The sequence below is a fragment of the Colossoma macropomum genome, unplaced genomic scaffold, assembly GCF_904425465.1.
Source record: "Colossoma macropomum unplaced genomic scaffold, Colossoma_macropomum, whole genome shotgun sequence".
NCBI lineage: Eukaryota > Metazoa > Chordata > Actinopteri > Characiformes > Serrasalmidae > Colossoma > Colossoma macropomum.
The window spans coordinates 36516679-36542050 of NW_023494793.1; the positions used below are offsets into that span (position 1 = coordinate 36516679).

At 38.0% G+C, this 25372-nt stretch overlaps 1 protein-coding gene across 6 annotated transcripts in view; it reads right to left on the reverse strand.

Annotated features, from left to right (window-relative positions):
* LOC118813840 (tight junction protein ZO-2) overlaps positions 1–25372 on the reverse strand; it is a 139638-nt gene that overhangs the window by 66934 nt on the left and 47332 nt on the right. Inside the window, exon 1 of one of the 6 annotated variants that reach the window (XM_036579407.1) lies at positions 14407–14679. The exons of the other annotated variants lie outside the window; for them this stretch is intronic. Coding sequence (XP_036435300.1) covers positions 14407–14463 — 57 coding nt within the window. The 5' untranslated portion in view covers positions 14464–14679. Of the gene's footprint in view, positions 1–14406; positions 14680–25372 lie in introns of those variants that run through there. 6 annotated transcript variants of the gene reach the window in all.

Sequence of the window (25372 nt, forward strand, 5' to 3'; positions counted from 1 at the left end):
TTAGGCAGCCTGTCAGAGCAGCTATCCAGATATGTGAATGAACGATATCGCAAACAGGTTTCTAATGTAGAAAGCTGTTAATGATACACACACCTGCCGCCTCTCGAAATAGTAGTGCCACTATATCCGATAATTACTTTCTATATCTGCTTTAAGATGGTAATGGGAGGCAGTCACTGGGTTAAAATGGGAAAATGCAAAGTAGGTAAAATGTACGGGAAAAGTGTTCCAATTTTCTTTCTCTAGTTTTCTAAGTACAACATTGGCACTATTGTAATGAAAAAAGCACCAACAAAAAGGCTTGATTTGAACGCTGGTCTTGGGGCAGATCCACTTGGTCCCTGATGTAAGTGATGCCTTTACTAGGCTTTACTGAGATACACCAACAATTACGGGAGGGCAATTTGGCACATATGTAATATAACAATACCTGGAGACATTCTCGTGACGCAAAATACATATTAATATTTAGTTTTTCTGAGATTTGCTAACAAGTTGGAACAGACAACACACCAGCAAAACACAAACTTAACAGCTTTCAAGATTAGTTTGCCAACACATTGTTTTTCCTGTGGGTCTGTTTTGACTGCAGCCCTGTTTTGGAAATTAATCCACCTCAATAAATCACGCTAAAACAACAGTCTGTGGCTGGTTATTTATTTTGCATGCCAGTCAAAAGGCCTCTCCTGTTAAAGTAGGTAATTCTTGGCCATATTAAGTGCCAAAACACACCAGACTCTCTGACAATGGGGACAGCCTGGCCTTTGAGACTAAATAATTGGTAATAATTGGTATGAAAGTAAACAGCTTTACAGGAAAAACACACTTAACTGTCAGCCTAAGTCAATGTGACAAGACTTCCAAGTTATGGAACGAACTAACAACTGGACAACTTCTATTGGTCCATTCATCATAATTCAGCAAAGATTTAGTTGGTCTAAATCTTTATTAATTTTACTGATACTGATAAATGTGATGTGCTCAGGAAATTGTGAAATTTAGCACAAAACTTAAACATACTTTCCTTCACTAACGAGTAGTTACAGGCTCTGGACACTGAGGCTGCTAAACCACTCTGCCAATTCTTCTCAAATTCTACTATAAACGGCTCAAATGTTGACAGTAAACAAACAAAATGACTCAGGTAAAACCATCAACAGTGTATGTTGAAGCTCACACATCACTCTTAGGGGCAAAAGAACACCGAGTCCAGCTGTGCACAGACCTCAGAGTGCGCAGAGTGAGAGACGGAAGGTTGAGGAGCAGTAACTATGATGAAAATGGAGAAGCACTGGGGAGTGCTGGAGCTGGAGGAGTGGCGGTATTTTTAGGGCATTCCAGGCCAGTTCAGGGTTGTGGTGAAGGCTGCTGTTACTCTCTCTGGGAGTGGTCCTGTCACAGCCTCACTGTTACGGCACGGATTCCCCTTCTCACACGGCAAACGTGTAAGACATGCGCGTGTATCCATTACACCCAGACAGAAAAATATATGGCCTACACGAGGGCCTGAAACCGAAGAGGTCTTTATTTTGCACTGAGGACATAATATTATAATTATATCATCGCTGTCATAAGGAAACTTTGTATCTCAGGAATGGTAACTTCGTAAGAGAAACACAAAACATCCTTAACTATAATGTACGTTAAATAAGTAAGATGTTATTGTTGTTTTGGACCATTTCTATTGCTCCCCCCCCGTTGCGAAATGTTCAGAAAGGGCAGCTGTAATTTTGAAATGGTGTATAAAAAAAAATAAATAAAGAAAAAAAATGTAGCTTTGAAATGGCTCATGCTTTTTTTTGCATACAGCCAATTATTTCAGCATCTCCTCTAGGCAAATTAAGTAGGCCTCTTTACACAAGACACAAACGTGTTTCCCATCCGAGTTCTTGCCAAGAGCCAAGGGGCCAGGCAGACACTGGTCATGTGACCTGTCGCATAGTCTAATTATGCTGATCCAATGGCTGCCACATCAATACATCATTAGTCGTGCCTTCACTAAAATAACTCCGCACACTGAGAAATGGGTCAGGCCTTGCACTCAAAACAATGACAATGAAACAATAGCACCACTGCTTTCACATACAGATAAGAGAAAGCAGAGGATGTACAGGGATGTTCCTCTTACAAACAGTGACATGAGGAAGCCATGCGTGACGCACAGACAGGCACGCATTCACACACATACATTCCCAGGGTTGTATACCACCACAGGCTTCACACGCTTTCCATACATTACAACCTTTTTGTTCCCACCAGTCACTTCATGCCTGACATTCAGCTCAACCAGCTCTTCCCATAGACAATCTAGGACAATAACATTTTGGCACATATTTTACTTATTTTTATCTACACTTTATTACATTTAGTTTATATTATACTTGTTATATTTGCCTTGTATTGCTACTGCAATTTAGCTGTAGTGTCCATTCAGCACCCATGACAGATTATAATAAAGATAAACAAAAGATATAAAGGGCTCCTCAATGTAGGCTTGTTTTCATTACTGTTCGGTTTTGTTTGTATAGAATCTAGTTATTATACTTGTTAGACAACAAAAAGCAAAGTAACCAAGAAAAGCTCACTTTCCAGCTAAATTCCTTAGAAAAAAAGAAAAAATGTAATAATTCCCACAAACTACTGTGTTTGTATCTCCCACATTCCAACATACCCATAAGAGTCTAAACTAAATCTCCCACTCAGAACGACGTCAGAGTAACAGAATCAAACCAGCACAGTGTTTATTCTCCACAATGCTTCTTGTTTATGGCAGACAGAGGCCTGCAACTCGATTACATGATTAAACAAAATAATCAAGAAAAATTAACTCTCATTGAACCAGCACTAATTAGTTTTCAGTCTGCATATTTGAAATCCCCCTACTGCTCTCTGTTTGAGCCTCACAGACACCCATTTAAATGTAACTTTTTGCCATATAGGATTTTGTTTTGTTTTTAATGAGGTTTTTGTTTAAGCTTTAAGCCTGTCACAACTATGACAAAAGTGCCTAATCCCAATTATTTTTTGCAGATTGTAATTATTTAAGCTGGCTGTAATAATTTTCCACAGTTTTCAGCTTTTACACAAAGTTTTTGCAACAAACAGAATGTGAATTGAGTGCAGATTCATCCACTGGGTTGAGGCAAATACATGTAAATAAAATAAAGCAGAAAATGTGTTTACTGAGACACCATGAGTCTTAGTAAGCAACAAAATTTCTAACTTCTGACAATGTTCTAACATCTTTTGAGGTCAGCAATGAGTTGGGAGCTACTAAGCATCGAGAGCTAGGAAGCAAGACAGCTAAAAATGCCCTTTAATAGTTACAAACAAACAAAAAGGCACAAAAATTAATTGTTAATTGCAATTACTGTAATTATATGGCAATTAATCAGCTAAATGTCATGACTGTGACAGGTCTAGCCCATATTTTTTCAGAAAAGTATACTGGAATCTTTGAAATGATTTGTTATTGTTCACCCAAGTCAATTGTTTTAGTTCACAAAAAACTCATCAGAATCATGGGTAGATCACTCAATTCCTCAAATGACTAAATTACTAAAATCGATATTGACAGTCCTACACCTGATAAAACATGCAAAAACATCATAAAATCAAGTAGATTGAACTCTAAAAACGCACCTGATCACAAAAAACACCAGTCAGCCACCACTGCAGGTCTATTTACATAACCCAGTTTGCATCTTGATACTTCAGTAACTCGAGTCACACACCCTGCACGGTTTCAGCGCCTGTGTGCGCCCAGGTGGAGCACCACTTCAGGATTAAAGTCCAGCCATGAAAAAGCCATTACTCTCCTGCACCTCTCCCAAACATTGAAGAGGGAGCGAGTTCAGGTGGCGTGTTTTTCCTTTAGGTATCAGGTGCAGGTTAATAATCGCTCCACAGGCCCTGCTGAGCTTACCTGCAGCGCAAAACTAACAGCCATCACGTCAACATCTCACCCTGCTGCTTCACAAGCCATCAATAATCCACATCTTTTTTTGGACGTGTTGATAAAAGCTCATTAATTTAAAACAACAAAGGATGAAAAGTGACAGATCCCACTTTTACCTGTATTACTCCCACAATGCACTGGACTGTGATAAAACAGGGCAGCCCTGAAGACGAATGAGGCGTTTGTTTCTGCCCACTGTGCTGCCTATCAGCCAATCGGGTGACGGCTGTCCGCTGTGTACTGTAAGGTAATATGCTGGACACTGGAGCCTGCCTAAACTACCCCATACACTAACCCATGGCCTGCAGGGCGAGCGCTTCCTCCGGACAATAACTGGCCTCACACAATGAAGCCAAACCAGAGAATCACAAGCCTTTCCATTATTCTTTATTGTCTTAAGGGAAGAGTTTGATTAAATATCATATTTATACAGTTTTCCCCCTTACCTCAAATGTAGTCAGTCACCCAAGACATGTTTGGTGTCTGAAGTTTACTTCCTTAGTTCTGCACTGGAGCTACGAGGCTACATAAAAAAGTCTGAATTTTGTCTGTTCTTTTGTCTATTTTTATAGACAGAAACTCATACAGTGTCAAAAAAGACAAAAGATAGCATAAAGTCTTCACTTTCATCTCAGACAGACACTCTGGGCTGGGCCAAGTGTTGGTAAATAAAGCAGCAATCTGAACGGGATCTTAGTGAGCGGTGGCAGCTTAAGGCCCAGTGGGCTGGGGGGTGGGGTAATGTCAGTTTGAAGAGAGTACAGAGGAACTGCATCTTAGTGCAGTTTTGAACCTCAGAGCCTTACAGTGGTGAGAAAGCAGACTGCTGTGTTTTGGTGGAAAGTGCTAACAGAATGCAGCACTAGCTATTTCCAAACCAGAATGCTTGTTGACCTCAAAATGTTAAAAGATGACCAGTATGTGAGGAGATGCAGTAATTCACAAAAACGCAGCTCAACAGATAAATAACTGAAAAGAGAAATTTTGCCTAGTTATGAGGCAAATCATAAAACTGACATAAAAAGATCCAAATAGAGGTATCAAAAGGCAAAGTTTAGATCAAAATCTAATAATCTTCTTAAAGTCAATGTGAAATGGAAATCATAATGTATTTTCCCTCCATTACAAGATGCAATTCAAAGTGAAACAAGATATTTGGAATAGAAATAATGTACACATGGGTCTTGATTTTACTAACATGGAGTTGGCAGACAGCTAACAGGCTCCTCCAATAATATTCAGAGTGCAAGATTTACTACAGGATTCACTGAAAAACTACTTGATGGCTCAATGTTTAGGTCTCAAGCGCAAAATTTATACGGAAGAAGATCTGATGACAACAGTAAATAATTCATTTACATACTCAGGAGACACGTCCTTCACCAAATAGTTCTCTTTGAAATTTTTCATTAAGCTCGCAATTACCAGATTCATCTTCTCGGGGAAGGGGACCAAAGCACAACTCATGTTCAAAAATGTTCTTCCACTCGTTCCACGCAATTGCAGATTTCCATCAGAGAGGTCTCTAAATCCCTAAAACTTACATAGTGTAGCTTTAACTATGTTAAACAGGTAGCTTAAAAGCATCAAATGTTTGTGTTTAAGCTAGAACTGCCTTATGTAGTATTAAACTTAGCATCAGGAAGTGTACAAGGCTGTTAGCTTGGTGCTAACATAACATAAGGTCAGAAGATGCTGATTTCAGGTTGACTCTGTCAGTTTGAACTGTGACATCCTCCTCTGTGAGACAGCTCTGGAACATCTACAGAAAAGCTCAGCTGAATTATTTTCACTCAAGACATTATATTAACAAAGCATGTTCACTGGAAACTCCCTGTGGTCTCAACTGGTTGCTCCTTGTTAGTGAAATGACTTGTGTGTTACATCTCTCCTTGAGCTTCCGTGAATCGCAAAAAGTGAGTCCATTAAACGGGTGATGAAATTTGCATGGCGGAGCTTCATAAATCTGCAGTGCTCCACACTCTCCCTCCTCCACAGAGCACTGCTCCTCTCAGAGACGTTCACTGTTCCAGCCCGGCCCGAGACGGGTTTGTGTTGGGGTTTTATTACGGAACAATGGACGGCATTGAGTGGCAGTGACTCAAAGAGCTGGCATAAACAACCTTGTATTCATTCCCCATGCCTCATTTTCCAGTGACTCGCTCCTCATCCTCCTCCTCCTAGCTGCCAGGCTGAGATCACACTCAGTAATTGAGAAATAATTGGACTTATTCACATGTTTGGAATTCCTTAAGCATTGTGTTGGCAAGTAAATGATGCCAGGGTCATGTATACATACTTTGTTAGTAATAATAAATAATTAAATAATAAAAAAATATTTAATCTTGGAAGAGGAGAAATGTAAAATAAGACATCAATTAAATTCCGAAAGACAACCTTAAATCAATGGCACTTTAAAAAAATGCTTTTATTCACACTAAAGATTGAGTTCTACGTTCCAAAATGTTTTATTTACACTAAGGATTGAATTATATGCTCTGAAATAGTTTTTCTTCACAGTAAGGATTGATTTCTGTGTTCTAAAATGTCTTTTATCCAAAATACGGAAAGGGTTCTTTCCTCTGAAATGTGTTTTACTTATAATAAATCTTGGGACCTATGCTTTCAAAATGTTTTTCTTCACAATAAGGAATGAGTTCTGTACTATTAAAATTGTTTTTCATTTACAATGAAGATGGATGTTCTACAATGTTCTACATCACATTAAGGAATGGGTTCTATGCTTTAAAATGTTTTTCCACAATAGAAGTCACTGCACACTGGAGTCTGAAAATTCAAACCCATTACTGACAAACACCTCCAGCACTGCTAGATTTCTCTGAGCACCACAGCACACCACTCAGCTTTTTATTATTACAGCATTAAATAAAAACCACAATCAGACCACAAGAAGCCATAGTAACCAACATTAAGCTTGAAATTTATACCAGGCTGTCAATATAAAATCTTCATGACAGTATAGTGGTATGTTACCTCAGCAAACAGAGTGTTGGTGAATAAACGTGATAAAGTTACTAAATTATAAAAAAAAATTCAATTTAAAAATTCATTCTATTAACGCTATATAACTGGAGTGTGTAATGAGCGTGAGCTTGATGTTAATCTGAACTCTCATTGCGATGCATTCTATGTGGTATAGCCATGCTTTGTACTGTGATGTGCCGTAGCAACTTTAAGAAATGACTTCTATGCTCTAAAACAGGCATGTCAAACTGGGGAACCAGGCCAAAGTGCTGTGGAGATTAGTGTTTGCGGCTCTATCTCTCTGATTACAGTTCATGAAGGCCTTGTTAATTAGCTGATGAGCTGAATCAGGTGTGTTTAATGAGGCAGCGTGCTGAAGTCTGCAGTGGTTCCGCCCACGAGGACCAGAGCCTGACACGTGTGCTCTAAAATGTATTTATTTACAGTATGGAATGGGTTCTATGCTCTATCTTTTTAAACGAATAATAAGTTCTATGTTTTCAAAATGCTTTTCCTCCACAGGAAAGAATGAGTTTCACATCCCTTCATAATGCCAAGAATTAAGTACAACTGTCATTTCATCAAAGCAATAAAATGCAGTCAGAGATACGGCTGGACGGCACTGCACAGCACTGGTGATTAACAGAAACCTAAGATTTCTAGCATGACCTCGGGGCGATGGCTACTCCCTTAGGCAGGGTTCCTTGACTATCTGCTGTGCTATCAACGGTTTGGGATCCGTCTATTGTTCCTACGACGCTCTGCAGGAAGTTACACTCGTATAGTATTTTGCAAGGGTCAATACAATGCAGCCAACAATGCTGTGATAATGAAAAATCCCTTCATTGAAATACACAGCCATTATAGTAAAAGTAAAAACTGTAAACAGTATAAACTAACTGGTTAATGATAACAGTTTTATTGTTAGCAAAAGAAAGCAACAGTATGTGACACCCTTCTGTCAAAGAATGCGATGCTGCCAAAACAATAAAGCCTCCCCTAATTAAACTGCTTCCCAGGGGAAATCAAAATATTACAAAGACCTTTCCACTGTCCTTAAAACAAATGCCCCCCAGCATTAGCAAACTTCCTGTTATTGTGAAATAACTGGAGTGTGCTGAATATAAATTGACTTCAATTAAGTCAAATTAGCATGGCTATAAATTAAAAGGACCAAGATCACCGCCCAGATTAAACGAAATGAGTCATGAAGGGAGACGTTCCTCTGTAAAGTTCCCAGAATCCCATTGTTCTTTGCAAGAAACACAAATCTGAAGAGAAGTGAAGAAGAGGACTAGCTGAAAGGAGGGGTCAGTCTGAAGCATGCCAGATATCTTGCTGTTTATCTCTTTGATAGCATTTGTTTCTGATTGCGCGTTTTGATGTGGGCTTGGCCCGGGAACCTTCTGAACTCGTGGGCGTGGCGTAGATCAGAGGGAACACCAAACAGCAAGGGAAGCTGTCTGTAAACTGTTTTCATCCTGTGGGTAAGATAAGTCTTTAAGATAAGTCTAATCTGATTCATCATGCTCACAGAGGAAATAACAACTTATGTCACACAACTCTGACTGAACAATCTTAGGGAAAAACAGCACTTTTTCACCTAGTATGGGTATTTACTGGCTAAACTGATTACGAAAAGAAACTCCTACTACACTAACACAGTCATCATGAAAGCTGTTCATACATTCCCCCTAAATCTCCACAGCTTTATCTGACTGCTGGAACTTCAGCATTAGTGAAGACAGTCTCATGTGGTCTATAAAGGTAGCCGACACTTGCTGTACAAGGGCTAAAAGACAAAAATAGCCACAGCGTCTTGCCGTTGCAGAGAGAAAAAGACAAACAGTCTCTGGTAATTGCCAGCTGAAGAGAAGAGCAGTATCCTCTCACAGACCCATCAGCATGATCACAATCAAGAACAAACACAGATCAGGGTTAATCTTTTAACAGCTACTGTCAAACATAGTTTTGCCTTACCAGGGCTTTCATATGTATGTGTCAGGATAAAAAGGTCCAATTGAGTATGGTCAAATTCTTGCATATTTCGTCCACAAAATACATTACCAGGTGCTGCCTGGCACCTAATGTTAAGAGCTGGTTATGGTTTCTATTAGAGTTGGCATATGGGTCCTGAGTTGATATCAGCAGAAAATGCCGGATCGGTTATCAGATGGGAAAAAAAGAATGAATCTGATCTAATCTTGTAACAAATCTGTCCTGTAACACACTCACTTTGTATGAGGACATGTAGTTGGTAGTAGAGTGGGCAGTTTGATAGCCTGGTAGCCTGAAAGCCTACTTTTTTTGTTCACCTTAAATGACCTGAACACATGGCTAATTCAACAGACCTGTGACTTCACAAAGCTAATCAGAAATGAATGTAAGTAATGTAATCAATGTAAGTATTTTGTGCCTAACACTGATACTTCTTCTAAGAAGTTAAAAATTCAGGTATCCAATAAAATCGACCCCTTTCCTACCAGACTCTTATGGTTTCAATGAAAGTGTTTTACTGACTGATGTAATTATCAGTTGTTCGTAGGCATGCTTGATCTCAGTATGAGAAGAAAGATGTCTGTCAAAAATAAAGAGTATAATATTAATTATATTTGACCTCATCAAGGAAATGTGGAGAGCTGATGTTAGCTAAACTACCTGACAAACAGGTGCTGGCTACATTGTATGTGATTCTTCTTGATTGCACCAATTTTTCATTACAAATTTTACATTTTTGTCTGAAGTTAAATGAAGCTGGACCATTCTTTGTGGGATCGACTCCCAGCCTTAGTTGTTAGGTGTCAGTACTGAAAATCATGTAAACAGCAGAAAGTCCTTTTCCGTTTGTAATATTATTATACAAATGAAGCTTGTTCAAGGCATTCCATATGTCTTATGTGAAGCTTGTAACAGATATTCACATATAACCTGGTTAGACCACAGCTGATATTTGGAGTCAGAGATGTATCGAGAACTTCCAGAAGGCCTAGACTGATGTTTTTATCACAAACGCAAAGTTGGTCCTACCCATTGTAAATCTAAATATTACTGGTTGATTCTGCTGTCAGTTCCTAAATATGTTAGTACGTAATCTGATGCCTTAGGTCTTCAGTTAAGCTCCTGAAGGCCTAACCAATGGGAGAGCTTGCTTGGCTGTGGCTGCCTACATGTTTTTTTTAGTTTTACAGAAATCATTAGGCCTCTCTGATGGCCTAGAAGACCCTATGGATTCCCATCTGTTTTCTTTAAAGTAAATGATTCACTTTGAATCCTAAAACAAGCCACTAGATCTCAGTGTTTCATCGGCAGGAGTTTGTGCCCGTACTGCTGAATTTGAGGGACGGCAACATCATCCAAATATCTTACTGGCCAATCAATATGACTTGGGTCCTAATTTCCTTATATGATATATTAAACCTACCTAAACTAAATGAAGTGATCCTTTTGGAGGTGTAAGTGGGAGTGGTGGCCCCATTGTTCTGCATGACCGCTAGAGCAGTTCAAAGAGGAATGCAAACGGGGCGTTCTTGTGCCTGGCGCGTGCTGTTCAGAATGAACCAACTGTGATAAGACACGCTATGGCTGGGCCACAGGATCCCAACACCTCCTCCACCTCTCAACACTAAGCCACAGCACCCACTACAAACCAAACCAAACCTAAAAGTCAAACTGTGCTGTGTTTTTAGTGTAAACACCGATACAGCATGCAGAACATTAGTACTGCACATACTGGAAACAGTATGTGTCCCACTGGAACAGATGAAAAGTAGTCGTTTCTAATTAAAAAGGAATGACCACAGCAGGAAAGACAAGCTAAACTACAACTGGGAAGAGTAAAGGAAATTGGGTGACTGTTCCAGCTGTTTTGTAGATTAGGTCTAATTAAGAGCCTTCACTCTCCATGTGCTTCCTCTCGGGGGGTCTGTGGGGTTAAACCTGGCCAGCTGCTCATAACTCACATTCCTAAGAGTAGGAGTAGTGGACTAGGATCACCCCCAGTTGTCAATGTAATAAGAACTACTGGGACGTAGGATTTGAAAGGTAAAACCTGAGCATAGATGAGAAATCAGAGCAGTATTACACATACAGTCAAACAACATGTTTTGTTGATTATATACACACACACACACACACACACACATATATATATACATATATATATATATATATACACCAAATCAGCCTGCAGCAGTTCAGCCCCTCCCACTCATGCTGAAGTTACAAGGAGTGTTTCAGCCCTGACTGCTTTGTAAATGACCACAATACACAATATAGGACAGCAAATCAGAACAGCGCTTATTTACATATACCAGCGTTAAAGACACAGCAGGAGAAACAGACGGTTTAATTTTAATGAACAAAAGACTTAGAAAATGTTCTTGTAAAAATGAACTGCCTGGCAAATATTAGGGCTTTACCCCTACAACAACGTATAAAGTTCAGCATAACTCAAGAGAACCGAATAAACTCTGTTCAAACAGTTCTAGGATCTGATCCCTCACTGTCTTTGAAGGCCCTCATCACTACACAGCTAAAAGTAAAGGCATTCCAGCAACAGCATGGCTGTTCTGTGGGATGTGTGGGAATACAGCTGGATTTCTTGGTGTGATTACTTGACCCGTCTCACCCAGAGATCTACACCAGGCCCCTGTGCTGCTAAATAATGAGGACTGTAATCCTCCGCCTAAGCCGCTCCCCACTGTGCCAAGCCAGACGGACAATATTGAACCCAACGAGAGTCCACTGGGGTGTACACACACACCCCACACACTCTGATGCAATTACAGCACCCTCCTACACAATTCCAGCGGTCTATTAGGATGAGGTAACTTCAGCCAACACAGCCTCGTTCAGGTCAAGTCACGATTATGAAAACAGAAATGAAACACTATAATCCATTATGACTATAAATAATTACCATATAGTCTTAATCAACAGAGTTTTCTTAATTTTCTAAGTGAAATAAGTTAACACACACCAGCACATTTTAATGCAGATACTGCTGATTTGCTGAATTTAACATATTGGTAAAAAAATAAAATATATAATGTGGCATGTGTAAAAGTTATGACACATTTTCTGTTTTATGTTCTTTCCAAAATGAGCAAAACAAGAACTGTGCATTAAAATTAGCAGAAAATGCTCTGTTTGAGTGTGTTCCCTGTAGAGGATGTCTTTTGCTTACTTTCACTTAGAAAATCAACGAAACATGACTTGGGGGGGGTTCAAGCTTTTGCATATGTAGCAGTGCTTCAGATTGCGTTGCTCTGCTGGTTAGTTCGTTTGTTGCTGTTCAGGATGCACATGATTCGTTCATGTGATGTTACTGATTAGGATGTGCACATGCAGGTCATTTGTTTCAGGACGCAAGTTTGTTTACATTAATGCCACATGAGTCACTTAGCTATGTGAATGTGAATCATCAAATCAGAAAGATTAGATCTGAGCAAACAATCATGGTCAATGGCTGCTCTCAATTTAATTAAACAGGATTAATTATGCTCTCTTTTATATAAAATCCTGTCACACAGACACAGATACATTCTGTCAGTATTCTTTAAAGCTACACTATGTAAGATTTGGGGATTTAGAGACGTCTCTGGAGGGAATGTGTAATTGCACGCAACATGTGGAAGAAGATTTTGCTATGTCAGTTGTGCTTTGGACCCCTTCCCCAAGCGGATGAATCTGATGAATTCAAGAATGTTTAAAGAGTATTCGAAGAAAAATTGATGAAGGACATGTCTTCTAAGGATGTGAGTGAATTATCTACTATTGTTATCAAATCTTCATCAATGTAATGCTGATTCTGCATTTGAGACCTAAACATCGAGCCAGACCTTCGTTTTGAGCCCATGTGTGACGTTAGTACGTAAAAACATATGAAGAGGTCCAAAAAACTCAAAACCCAACAACTCTGACTTTTAATCAATTAATTTAGGCATTATATCATGTACTTTACTGCTCCTACCAAGGTATTTTGTCATTTTGCTGCCCAACTTTGCCCAATCTGGAAGAAGCACAGCGTTGCCAGCAGAGCAGCACTGGCAATTTATAGCAGCACACTGACACTAATGTTTTGTTTTTTTTTTCTCCAGACTAACAAAAAAATCCATACACAGTACAGCTTTATGTACTGATGACATCCACAATATGCTCAGGACAAAGTAATTTAATAATTAATTAAGATACATAATGATATAATACCGCCCACCCTTACTTATGGTTAAGACCAATATTTCACATGTGAACTTAGGCAAAACGCAATAAAACATTTTAAGATCATTTTGACGCTTGGAACATTTGTTATTACGATATCATATATAACTGTTTCTGATTTGCTTCAGCTGTTGAAAATGTGAAACTATCAGACTGAGCTAAAACACGAGGACCTGACTATTTACGTCATCACAGTATGAACGGGCTGTCAACTATTGAAAAACACAGTGGAATTAAAGCATGAACAGCATCTAATTCTCAAACGACAGACACACAGATCTGAGTTTAGTGTTTGTCATATTTAAATCAGCCCACTTTTCACAAATTTGCATGTGAGCCAAACACGCAAAGTCCTAAGGGGCTGAAATGACAGCACACAAAGTACATCTTTCCCGTGTGAATGAAAGTTTAGGAACGTTTAACACACTGAACAGTGAACTAAGAGCAAACACCCACACACTTAAAAAAGACTGTTCTTCAGGGGCTCTTTAGTAAAGGCAATGGTTCTATTTAGAACCATGAGTTCTATATAGAGTCATCCTTAAATGGTTCTTGCCTGGTGAAATAATTCTTCAGATTGAGGCAGAATGTGTTGTATATGGTTTTATAAAGGACCTTTTTGAAAATCGTTCTACAAGGAACCAAAAAGTGTCCTTCTTCTGTTACAATGTCAAGCTGGTAACAATATTGGAAACCTTTTTGGTGCTATGTAGGATCATATACAACACAGTCTCCATTAATCTGAAGAACCATGAAATGGTTTATATATATATATATATACACATAAAACTCATGGCTGCCTTTACTAAATTACCCTTGAAGAACCTTCTCTAAATGTGCAGCATTGTGTTGTCTTTCTGAAGAAAGTAAAGTTACTTTTAAACACTTTTATGAATACAACCTACAATTTAGGACTAGGTCCTAAACGTTAGTCTAAAATGTCTGAAATATGGCGTTTTATTAATAAATGAACATAGTATACAATGTAAAACAGAATTAAACGTTAGACAGTATGGTAACAGAGGCGGGAACAGACACCAGACCTGGAAAAAACTCAACAGGTGAGTGAGCCACTGTAAACATTTCACTGTCTACTCTGAAACAGTCCATTTACATTACTTTATCCATTCATTCCAGAGTTAAAATACGAGTCATTTTAGCAAATGTCTCAAAACCGTGAAAGAAACTCCACGTCAATACATTTGAAGCCACGTGTAAACTTGTATTCCTCTAACATTACTCACTCCAGCGCTGTCGCTTTTGCTCGCATACGCGGCTCTTCCTCCTCCTTTGACGGGCATCCTGCGCTCTTCCTCAGGAAAACTACTTCAGCTTGAATTAACTCGAGTGTCAAGGTTTTCTTACAGTCCTTATATTTTTAGATAAAGCATGGCGAGCTGTCAAACGTTCCTTCAGAAAGTACGCCTCCTGATAGCTACACTCTCCTCACCCCCTGCTCTGTAACCTTCTTGAGAAACATTTTTTTGCAGCGAGCCACTTTCAACCAAGCCAACCCACTCCAGGATCATACCAAACGGAAAAGACGAGAGGGGTGCTTATTTCTTATGCAGGGCAAGACTGATGAAAAAAAAACAAATAAAAATTGAAATACAAAACGGTGCTTTGTGCTTAGAAGTTCTGTCATTGCCAAAGTATTATTTATAGACTGTGAATGTCGATGGCTACGTCTGATGCTGTTTCTTATTCAATTGCATCACCCCTCAAAATGGATTCGCCCAGCTGGCAAACATTGATTTAGCTGTTCTCTCAAAAGTTACAGGATAACAAACAGAACTCTTGTCTGCTGTCAGGAGATTCAGGCTAGTGACCTTACTGCCTGACTGAATGGTGTCAAATAGAAAGAATATTTTGGTGTTAGCTTAGTCTTGGTCTTAAATGACCCCTGCTGACGTTTACAGTGATATATAGCGAGTATAATTCAGAGCTGAATGATGCACTGACAGGCTTCGTAATCCAATAAGCCAGTAACAGCATGGAATTTCAAAAGAGGCCACACCTGTTATTATGCTAAAGCCACACAGTGATATTTAAATGACTTTTGAGTAACTTTGTGGTATAAACCGTTTAATTTTAAGGACAAATATTCTCAAATGGTTTGCGAGCCATACATGAAGCTAACAGAGCCACAAAAGACCAGCTACAGCACTATCCTTTACAACAATGCAAATGAAGTCATCACCTGTTGAGCCAGCATTAACAGTTACGTCACTGAGGACTGTAATTACAGATGACTATTGTATGGAGCTTTGGCGAAACAAAAGCTTCTGCTGTCTACATAAGCAAATCCTGTTAAGAAACCCATTTTCTGTACAGTGTGAGGCAAATAAGGCAAATGCCATAGCTGAAATAACAAACTGTTTCTGTCTGCCCATATCAAAATCTGACCATATGGCCATAGATGTCCCTATATTTGACAGAGGTGGATATGTAAATTGCTTATTTACATTTCTGTATGACTTTATGCATTCACAATATAATGTCAAATGACATTAATACTGGCTAAATCCATGCATGTGTACTGTCCCATGCTTAATTTTGTGATTATTTAGTGTTTTAAGCTAAACATTCTACATCATCCTACATAAGCCAAATTCTACTTGAGCCAAAAAAACATTTCTCGGGAGAAAAAAGCTTCTTGACTAAGATTCAAATCACCTGTTCTTTGCTATATTGCTAGTATATGTTAACACTGCCTCTGCCAAAACATTGCCTCATATTTGTCACGTGTGGTGGTAGCTTAGTCCAAGTGCCTGCATGCTTAAAATAAATACAAATTAAAAAAAAAAATAAATGAAACATTTCTTTTTTTAAACATTAGCGGAAATGAGCAATACACTGACCACAGGGCAAGACTGACCTCGTTACTCAGAATCACGGTATAGCTCATCATCAGCAGACTAGCTACACCCAGTCAAGCCATGACAACATCTCCCACTAAAACTCAGTCAGCTCGGCCCCTTTATCGGCGATAAACCTCTTTTACACATTAGGCCATCATCAGCGTCTGTTAATGGTAAAGGGGTGGTGCCTCTGTGTGGCTTTCAGGGGTAACAGCACCACAGCGCAGTGGGTGGAAGTGTGTGTGTGTGTGTGTGTGTCCATGCATGCAAATAGGTCGCCTTCTAATGCCTGCTGTTCACCTCTTCTACTCCTCTTCCACTAACTGTTTCTAATTAGTATGTGTACAGCTGTTCAGTGACCTGGCCAAACATGGTATTTTCAAGCGCATGAGCCATATAGAAATGATCTGACACACAGCAGTATTATCTACACCAGCCTTCAGCAGTTTGAAATCACTTATTTTTAATAATATAAAGCAATTTTGCTGTAGATAAATGTATAAAATGATGCTATTATAATGCTAGTAGTCTACAAATCCACAGGTTTCAACTATTGTGTAGAAACCTGTAAAAAGAAGAATGAAGTAAAAATAAAATAATAATAAAATTAATAAAATTAGTTTCAGAATGCCTCATATTCGAGTTCATTCTGAGACCTGCTGTTGCAAAATTGCAACAACTGTTTAAAGCACTCTCTTTATGCCTGTGTCTGATTGGTGTCACTAAAACTACATTTCCCAACAGTTTACATGCTAAACTGTTTCACAGCATAGTGGTGGAAAAAAAGTTAGATTCTAAATTTAATAGTGAGCCAAAATCGAGTATTTGAGCTTTTTTTTTTACATTTTTTTCTTCATTCCTAACATGTTTAGTGATAAAAACTACAACAAACAAATAAAGGCTGTACATACACAAATTCAAGGCAATTTTTGTAAATGATAAAAAAAATGCAACCTTGGGCCGTAATGCTCAATATTTTCAGCAATGGCCCCATTTACTCCATTGTAATCAAAGGGCACAACTATTTTTACCAGATTGAATGGATGGATGGATTTTAACTTCATAAGGAGAACCACAAGGACAAAAAATTGTAAACTTTAAAACCTTTTTCTTAAATCCACCTTTTATGTCATCAATGTTGGACCTTTAAGGGTTAATAACTTCTTGTTGTTATTAAGTACAATGGCTAAAAATATTCTCTGGGGTCTAGTTTATACTATTTCAGTATACACTGTAGAGGTTATTATTGAAGTAATTATAAACTTTAAACTAAACTTTCGTGATTGTATGTTTAAAATCTACAGTTCTGTGCAAAAGTCAGAGACCGCCCTTCATTTATTAAATTTTTTAGTCAAAATGGCAATTAAATATAAAATATTCATTTTTCAGTGTCATAAAGCCATACAAAACTTAAATTTAATCAAAATTACACAAAAGCCTCATATAAAATAAAAATTGTATAACTGTATAAAAATTTTATAATATAATATAAAAATTGTCAGTATATGGTGTGTCCAAGAATTATTTGAAAAGAAGTCTGGTTCCATTGACTTACATTACACAAAAAAATGTTTTTTCCTTCTCCTATAAAGTTGTAATTTTGGAGATATATACACACACACACACATATATATATATATATATATATATATATATATATATATATATATAGATAGATAGATAGATAGTTAGATAGATAGATAGATATACGTTACGTTTATTGTAAATTGTGTGGTACTACCTCTGTGTGTGTGTGTGTCTTGTCTTAGGATGTATTCTGTTGACTGACCTTGTTCCACTCATGACAGCGAGCTGTCAAACCAGCCTGTTTCAGTGACTTGCCGTGTCGTCCTGATCAGCGTCTGCTGTCACACAACACACTGGCAGGCCAATGGAAGCGTTTTAAATCCACTGCTTACTGTCTAACAATCACAGTTACATCTCTGCCATCTGAGACAAGTACAATGTGGCTGAGAGTGAGAAATATTAAACATTCCAGGCCTATCAAACCAGACATTAAAGTACATTTTATATTTATTTGTGCGTGTGCTATTTTAAGCCTCTCTTTGCTGACACTAAATATAGCGCCATGCTAATTGCTCTTTCAGTCACACTCCTGGTGTAGGTGAAAAAAGTGGAGGTTTAAATAGAATTCAGCATATGGATCCAATTAACGCCTACAAAAATGTACACTAAGAGCCATCTTCATCATAAATCACATCTGTGCCCTTTTTGAAATGCAGTGTGGAAGGAAAGCGTATACCATTATGCTATTGTACAGACCCAAAAGGCTCATTCAGTGTAGCTACTGTTTAAAAAGACTTTCTTTATGGCTATATTAGGCATGACATACTAAAGGTTGGGTTTAAAAATCAGAGCATTATGGCAGGACAGACGTTTGCTTAGATTTCTGTGTTCAAATAAGGTATAACATAAAAATAAAGGTACCAAAAAGGGCTCTTTGAACGACGCTATAGACGTACCGCTTTTGGTTCCCTAAAGAACCTTTCAATGAATGGTTCCTTAAAGTAAGTGTGAATCAGACATCATAATACATTCTTTCCATACCATGACATATTTTCAAGTGAAACACAGTATCAAGAAGGGTCTCTAAGCTGGCTGAGCACTTTCTCTCAAAGAGAGGTGGGGGTGGTGGGAGTGGTGGGGCTGGAGCACAGTGATGTAAACAAAAATTAGAGGGGTCCAAATGTCACAACACTTTTATTAAAGATTATGGAGAAGCAAGAAACGGGTCCATATATCTGATGTTCATCTTTTGCATTTTGCAAAAATGTCTAAAAAGTAAGTTAAACAATCTTATAATAAGCTTTTAACAAAATCAAATATATTTGCTATATCGACTAGATTTACGATAATTCCACTTGCAAAAATACCATTATTTGCAGTGTATAAACAGAGACATGAACTAACAAGGTAATAAAAATCACTTTAAATTCAGGTTCACTTTAAATAACCATTTCTGTAAATGAGTTGCATAAGTCTAAAGAACATTTGAAGAAACTCCAACTGATATAAATATTCTATACCAATTAACGGATTAACTGTACATCCAACATATTTGGGTGATGAGCATCAGTCGGTCACTTTACAGCATTTGGCTTGTCTGGCAAGCACTTTCCAGATCCAGATATCTTATACATCCTAATGAATCCTGGTAAGCAAGCGGGTCTCAGAGGAGCTGAGGCTCAGTGCGACGTTTTGGCAGCCGTCAGCTATTTCTGCACCGTCCCTCATTACATTCAGACTACAGTCCCTCCCTCAACTCAGTGACACCATCAGCCAGAGCAGAGGGAGTCATCTCAAATGAGAGGCAGCCACGGCTACAGACGGCACAATACAACAATTTCATTTCATGGTATCAGTGATAAAATGATCATTTTCCGTAATATACATTTGGAAAGCACTGATGAACACTGATGAAATCGTTTCAACACAGATATTGCAGTGAGGGGAAATATTGCAGCATTGTGGGTCAATTTTGGCTCATCCTTTTTGGCACATTCTACAAAGTTACAAGGTCACTCTGAGGGACTCGCAATTTCAAAATCCTCTATCAAGATTCAAGTCAGAAGATTGGCTACACACTTAAAAACCATGGTTCTTCAAGGGTTCTCTAGTAAAGAAAATGGTTCTATATGGAACCATGAGCACTCAACGAACCCTGTGCGTGATTAAAGGGCTCTTTGCATTATTAAAGCATTCTTCGGATTGATGGTGAATGTGTTGTAGATGGTTCTATGCAGAAGATTTTTGAGAAGGTTTCTATATAACACCAAAAAGTGTTCTTCTATTGTTACATCAATATATAGGCTTGACATCAAAACAATAAAAGACATCTTGGTGCTATATAAAACCCTTTTCAAAAAGCTTCTATACAGAACTATTTTCTTTACTAAACTATTTTTCTTTACTAAAGATCACTTAAAGAGCCATCATTTTAAGTGTGTAGGCAATTAGAATAGAAATGGAAACCAGACTTGAGATATTTTGGTTGTGTGTTTTGGGGACGGTGTCTTGTTGAAACGTCCATTCCTTCCCCTTTCTCGGCCGATGAGATTACATTTTCTAACATCTCGCAGTACATGGCTCCATTCATGTTACCTTTGCTGATGTGTAATGCTCCAGTACCATTAGCAGAGAAGCAGCCACAGATCATGATGCTCCCACCCCCATGCTTCACTGTGGGTCTGATGTTCTTGAGATCATACACAAAGCCCTTCTATCTTCAAAAATGACAAGCTGAATTATTACCAAATAGTTCTATACTTTTTTAACCTGACCAGAGTACACTGTTCCTAATCAGTTCTGATTCATATAAATGTTTGTGTGCAAATTTTAGATTTTTAGCAGAGGAGTTTTGGTGGGATGTATACATAAAGATCCAGTGCAGTTTACTGCTTTTTGTTCTCTGTGTAACTCTGTTACTGCTGCTTTCATGTCCACCCGCAATTCTTTTGACTACTGACCACTGGCTTCTTACCTTCCACATCATTAGTCTGAGAGAACTCTTACATGCTGTCCAGAGATGATTAATTGTGGTTCCGTTAACTTTCCAATTGAGTTTGTAACCAGCTGTACTGACAGGGATGTTTAAGGTCTATGTTTCTGTATCTTTTCCATTCGAGTGTTTTTTTAATGATATTGTCGCTGAGAACTTTAACTCCCTCAGCTTCACCATGCTTGCTACTTGTTGTGTGAAATCTTTCTAACCAATGGCATCATCTTTTATAATGACACCAGGTGCAACCTGCACAAGATTTTCTTTTTACAGCATCGGTATAAGTATGTAGAGCTCGATTTCTTTTTTGCTTTTAATTTATAATCACCTCCACTCAGCCTGCAACTGATTTAGTTGATTTACGTTTAGTTTATTTTAGTTTATTTATTATTGTTATATTTGTCATTTATCATTACTATTATTGGTTTAATGTTTTAATATTTATTTTATTTTTTTATTATGCACAGTTGTTTTATTAATTTATATGTATTGCTCACCTGCTAAATAGTTTTATTTAATTGTTTTAATGTATTAATCCTATTTGTCTTAAGATTTTCCCACTTTTTATTTGTTATATGTACTTTGTTATTGATATTTTTAAATTTTATTTTCTTTGCTATTTTTTCAAAAGAAATTTATTTTTACTCTTTTAATCCCTTGTTTTTTATATAATATTTGGCTACACTGTAAATGAGGGTCACCCTCAATGTACTTTGAGTTTAAATTAAGGTTGATTGATTTAATTTTTTAACCTTAACATATCAGTATAGTTTAATATAGTGTGCAAATACTATGTTTTAGAGATCAATGAAACGCTTAACAATGTAAATAACAAAATTTATTTGCACTTCACACAAGGCCCTAATATGATCACACTCTAGCGTGAGGTCATAAACTACTGCATGTTTTGAATAAGTATGACCTGTGACTGAGTCAGGATGTGAAAAGAGAAATAATAACAGAAAATATCCTTCCGGTTAGCTGCCATTCATCATCATAGGTTATGTGTCAGCTTTTCCAATAACCTAAGCAGAGCTGACTAGACTCATAGGCGTGGTATTGCTGTTGAAATATGCATTGGCCCAGGCCGAGAAGGGAGTGCCCTCTACATTATGCAGCCTGGAGCAATGAATTAATAAGTAATGCGTTTCAAAAGACCCACTTCACAGAGATAAAAAATATATATAGCTCAAATGGAATAAACAAATAAATAAATAAATCCAGACCTGTCCCATTTGGGTACTGTCCACTGCCTGCCTGAGTCCATTTGTCCAGGGACAGTATGAGTTTGACATCTGATGACCGTCAGCGTTTTGCAGTGAACACACTTCACTTTTTCTAAACTTTCTAAAGTTTGCCAGATTTTTTTAAATGAAAGTTAAGATAGTTGAGATGTCAGCCACTACAGGTGTGCTTGTTTGTATGAGCAGTACCTTCTTTGAACACTAGAGGGGCTGTTTTCACACTTATGGCTGCCTCAGTCAATTTGATCAGAGCACCTATTTGTAAATCCTCCATAAATAATACATACTGGCTCCCAAATGACCTTTCTGAGACCTATCAGGCCTTACATGTCAAGGAAATTATAAAGTTCTCAATGTTTCATTATGATTAGCAATCACTTCTATGGTGAAACAACCCCATCTGCTGCATGACACGTCCTAATGGGGTCTGGGCCCGGCAGGGGCACATTATGCTTGACAAATGGGCGGATTAAGCCATTTACCTCGAAATCTGGGGGGGTTCTTTATGAGATTATTATAAATAAAACTACAAAGCCAGACGCACAGCCATTCTACCTGATACCTCTCAAGAGGTTATCTCAGCGGCCCTTTTCTGATCAGTCATGATTGAAACCAGAACTACATTCCAGTCACATACGAGCCTCTAACAGATGCTCATATATATGAGTTTGCCCAATGTGCTTTTTTACTACAGTGCATCTGCTAGAAAGTACAACAACCATCTGTAAACACACAGCAGAAGTCAAAGGCACTGTGTGCATCTAAACAGAGGATGAAGAGGAGATGGATGAAGGTCACCCTGACGATCGCGCTCCTGCTGCTCCCTTTGGGCTTGCGCATAAATCAGAGCTATGGATTGCCTGACTCTTCCAGCAGCAGCTTCCGAGAGAAAGTCCAAATCAGCAGTCCAGCCAGGTCCTGGCCAGGCAAGACTGTGGCCAGGCCAAGGTATAAAGACCAGACAACGACCCAAAGGTCAGATATGTAGGATATACTAGTCCATGAATGACTTACACTGTTTCTCAAACTTGTTTCTTTCCCGTAATTATAGGAAACGGCATTAAAGGGGAATTACACTGATTTTTTTGAATATCTGTAAACAAATCTTTAGGAGTGGATTTATTAAATGCATCATTCTAGAGAACCTTACTAAGTCTAGGTGATAGAAACCAGGCGTCTGAAGTGTTTGATGCCTTTAAATGCTAATTGTTATTACACTGATTGGTTACAAATGCTTCCTGATGACCGAGACACTGTTTTACAGTAGTTTTCAGAGAAAATGTTTTAATATCTTTAAAATTAATTCAAGTTAGAGAGGTACATGCAGGGCATTGTAAGGCAAAATAGCCCCTAAAGGAGATATAGATTTACCACCAATTCACCATTATCAATACGGTGTGTAAAAACTCAAGACGTGTAATTTCACTATGATTTCTTTTACAGTAAATAAAATGGCAAATTCAGACCCCTGGTTCCTCTCACCACCACGGTAAAGAAATCCAAGTTGGTAAGTTTCTTTAGAACAAACCATTTCACTTCAAACCACTCAAAGAGTTTATTCCCTTATTTCCCTTTAAGAGGATTTTGAGTACAACTGACCGATCCATGCCCCACCCACAAACGTGTCCTTTAATGCTGCTAGGTTGTACAAGCTTTACACAACATTGACAAAAATCCCATTCAGCCTACTGAGAAACTCTAGCACACAACTCAGTTTAGTCAAAATAAGGTCATTTAGAGTACACTCTAACAAAACAAAGTTCTTCAAGCATTCTTTAGCAAAGAAAATGGTTCTATATAGAGCCATAAACACTCAGAGAACCTTTTGCATGGTTTAAGTTTCTTGCGTCATAAAATGGTTCTTCTGATTGATGGAACATGTGAACAGATGGTTCTATATAGAACTGGTTTTTCTATTATAGAGATGGTTCTTCTATTGTTCCAAGCCTGACATCGTAACAATAGAAGAACCCCATTGGGTGCTATATAGAGCCATTTTCAAAAATGTTCTATACAGAACCATACATTCTATACAGTTCCCGTCAATCTGAAGAACACTTTATGATGCAAAGAACCCTTTAATCATGCAAAAGGTTCTTTGAGTGTTCATGGTTCTGTATAGAATCTTTTCTGTGCTAAAGCTTGAAGCCTTGAAGAACCATCTTTTTAAGAGTGTATTTTTTTTATTTAAAGCACTATTGTGCAATTGAGGTAGCATTAGCATGGTGGCAAATTTGCTGTACTTTCCAACCTGCCGAGTTTCGGTTAGCTACAATGACACAGTCCATCTAGGTAGCTAAGCATTTTTTGAGAACTGAATGTTAGGGAACCTAAAGTCCAACCTAGTTCATTCGGTTGAATGGGATATCTTTTTCTGATGTTCTGCTATGCTTGTACAACCTCTCAACTCTTGCTATGATCTGCTATGAGACAGGTAAATTATCCCTTGACATTACAAACAGATATCAGCGTTAAATTTACATGTTTACAAAATCTTACATCTTAGACGAAGCATTGCACCACTGTTAATGGCAGTTTTTTCTCCTATAACGTCATAGGAACATAGCCTACTGATCTAAACTTGTCACTCCATCATCTACTTTCAATTTCCAATTTATAAATAATCCCTCCCTGAACAGCGATTAAATAAAATGTCATGCGAAGGACAAAACAGGTACACTCTGCTGAATACTTATCCACTCAATACTCTCCTAAACCCACCTAAGGAATACATAAAAAGCCTAACTTGCTGCCAATATACCAGTTTCTCTTTTATTCAGTCTGGAATTTTCACTTTTTCACTCATTACAGTGGTGTGGTGTTTTATCAAAGGACTTCACTCTGATCTACTCCAATTATACTGTGATTTAAGGAAACCTAATGCTGTTAATTTCTGTAAACTAATTTGGATGAAAATTCTCTAAAATGTAAAATAAAACAGGAGTCAGTAAAGGCATTTGACCGCCTGTGACTGATTTCCAATAATTTCTGAACACGTCCTAAAGCGGTTAGCAGAGGCAAAGCCGATAAACACAAGCAGTGATTGGTGCACAACGATTAGCAGTGCCGGTCATTATGTACTGGACGTTATTGATTTTTCTGCACAAGCTAGAGGCTTTAGGCCACTAATTAAAGGCTCTGTAAACCCAGCCCTAAAACCTCCTTGCAAGATAATAACGCATGTGAAAAGAAAATGAAATGACGAGGTAAACATGATGTTTTTCCACACATCTTTAAAACTATAGTTTGGCAAAAAATGTACTTAGTTTTCCTGAATGCACTAAATGTAGTCAATCTACGTAGACAAAAGTGGACCAATGGACAACAAATGGACAAAATTAAGGCTTTTAGGCAGGCAGTACTAAAATGTTTAGCCATACAATGTACTTTTGTCAGTTTTTTACAAATAACAATGTCATATATTGTCAGAAACCGTCTATTTGAGCTTATTGAATAACTCAACATGCAGTTTGCACTATGCTAATTGGTGTAAATAAACTTTCATTAGGCTACTTATCAGCTACATTAGCCTCAAGTAAATTTCAGACATTACATATCTAGACTTCTTAAGGGAAGAAATTTGACT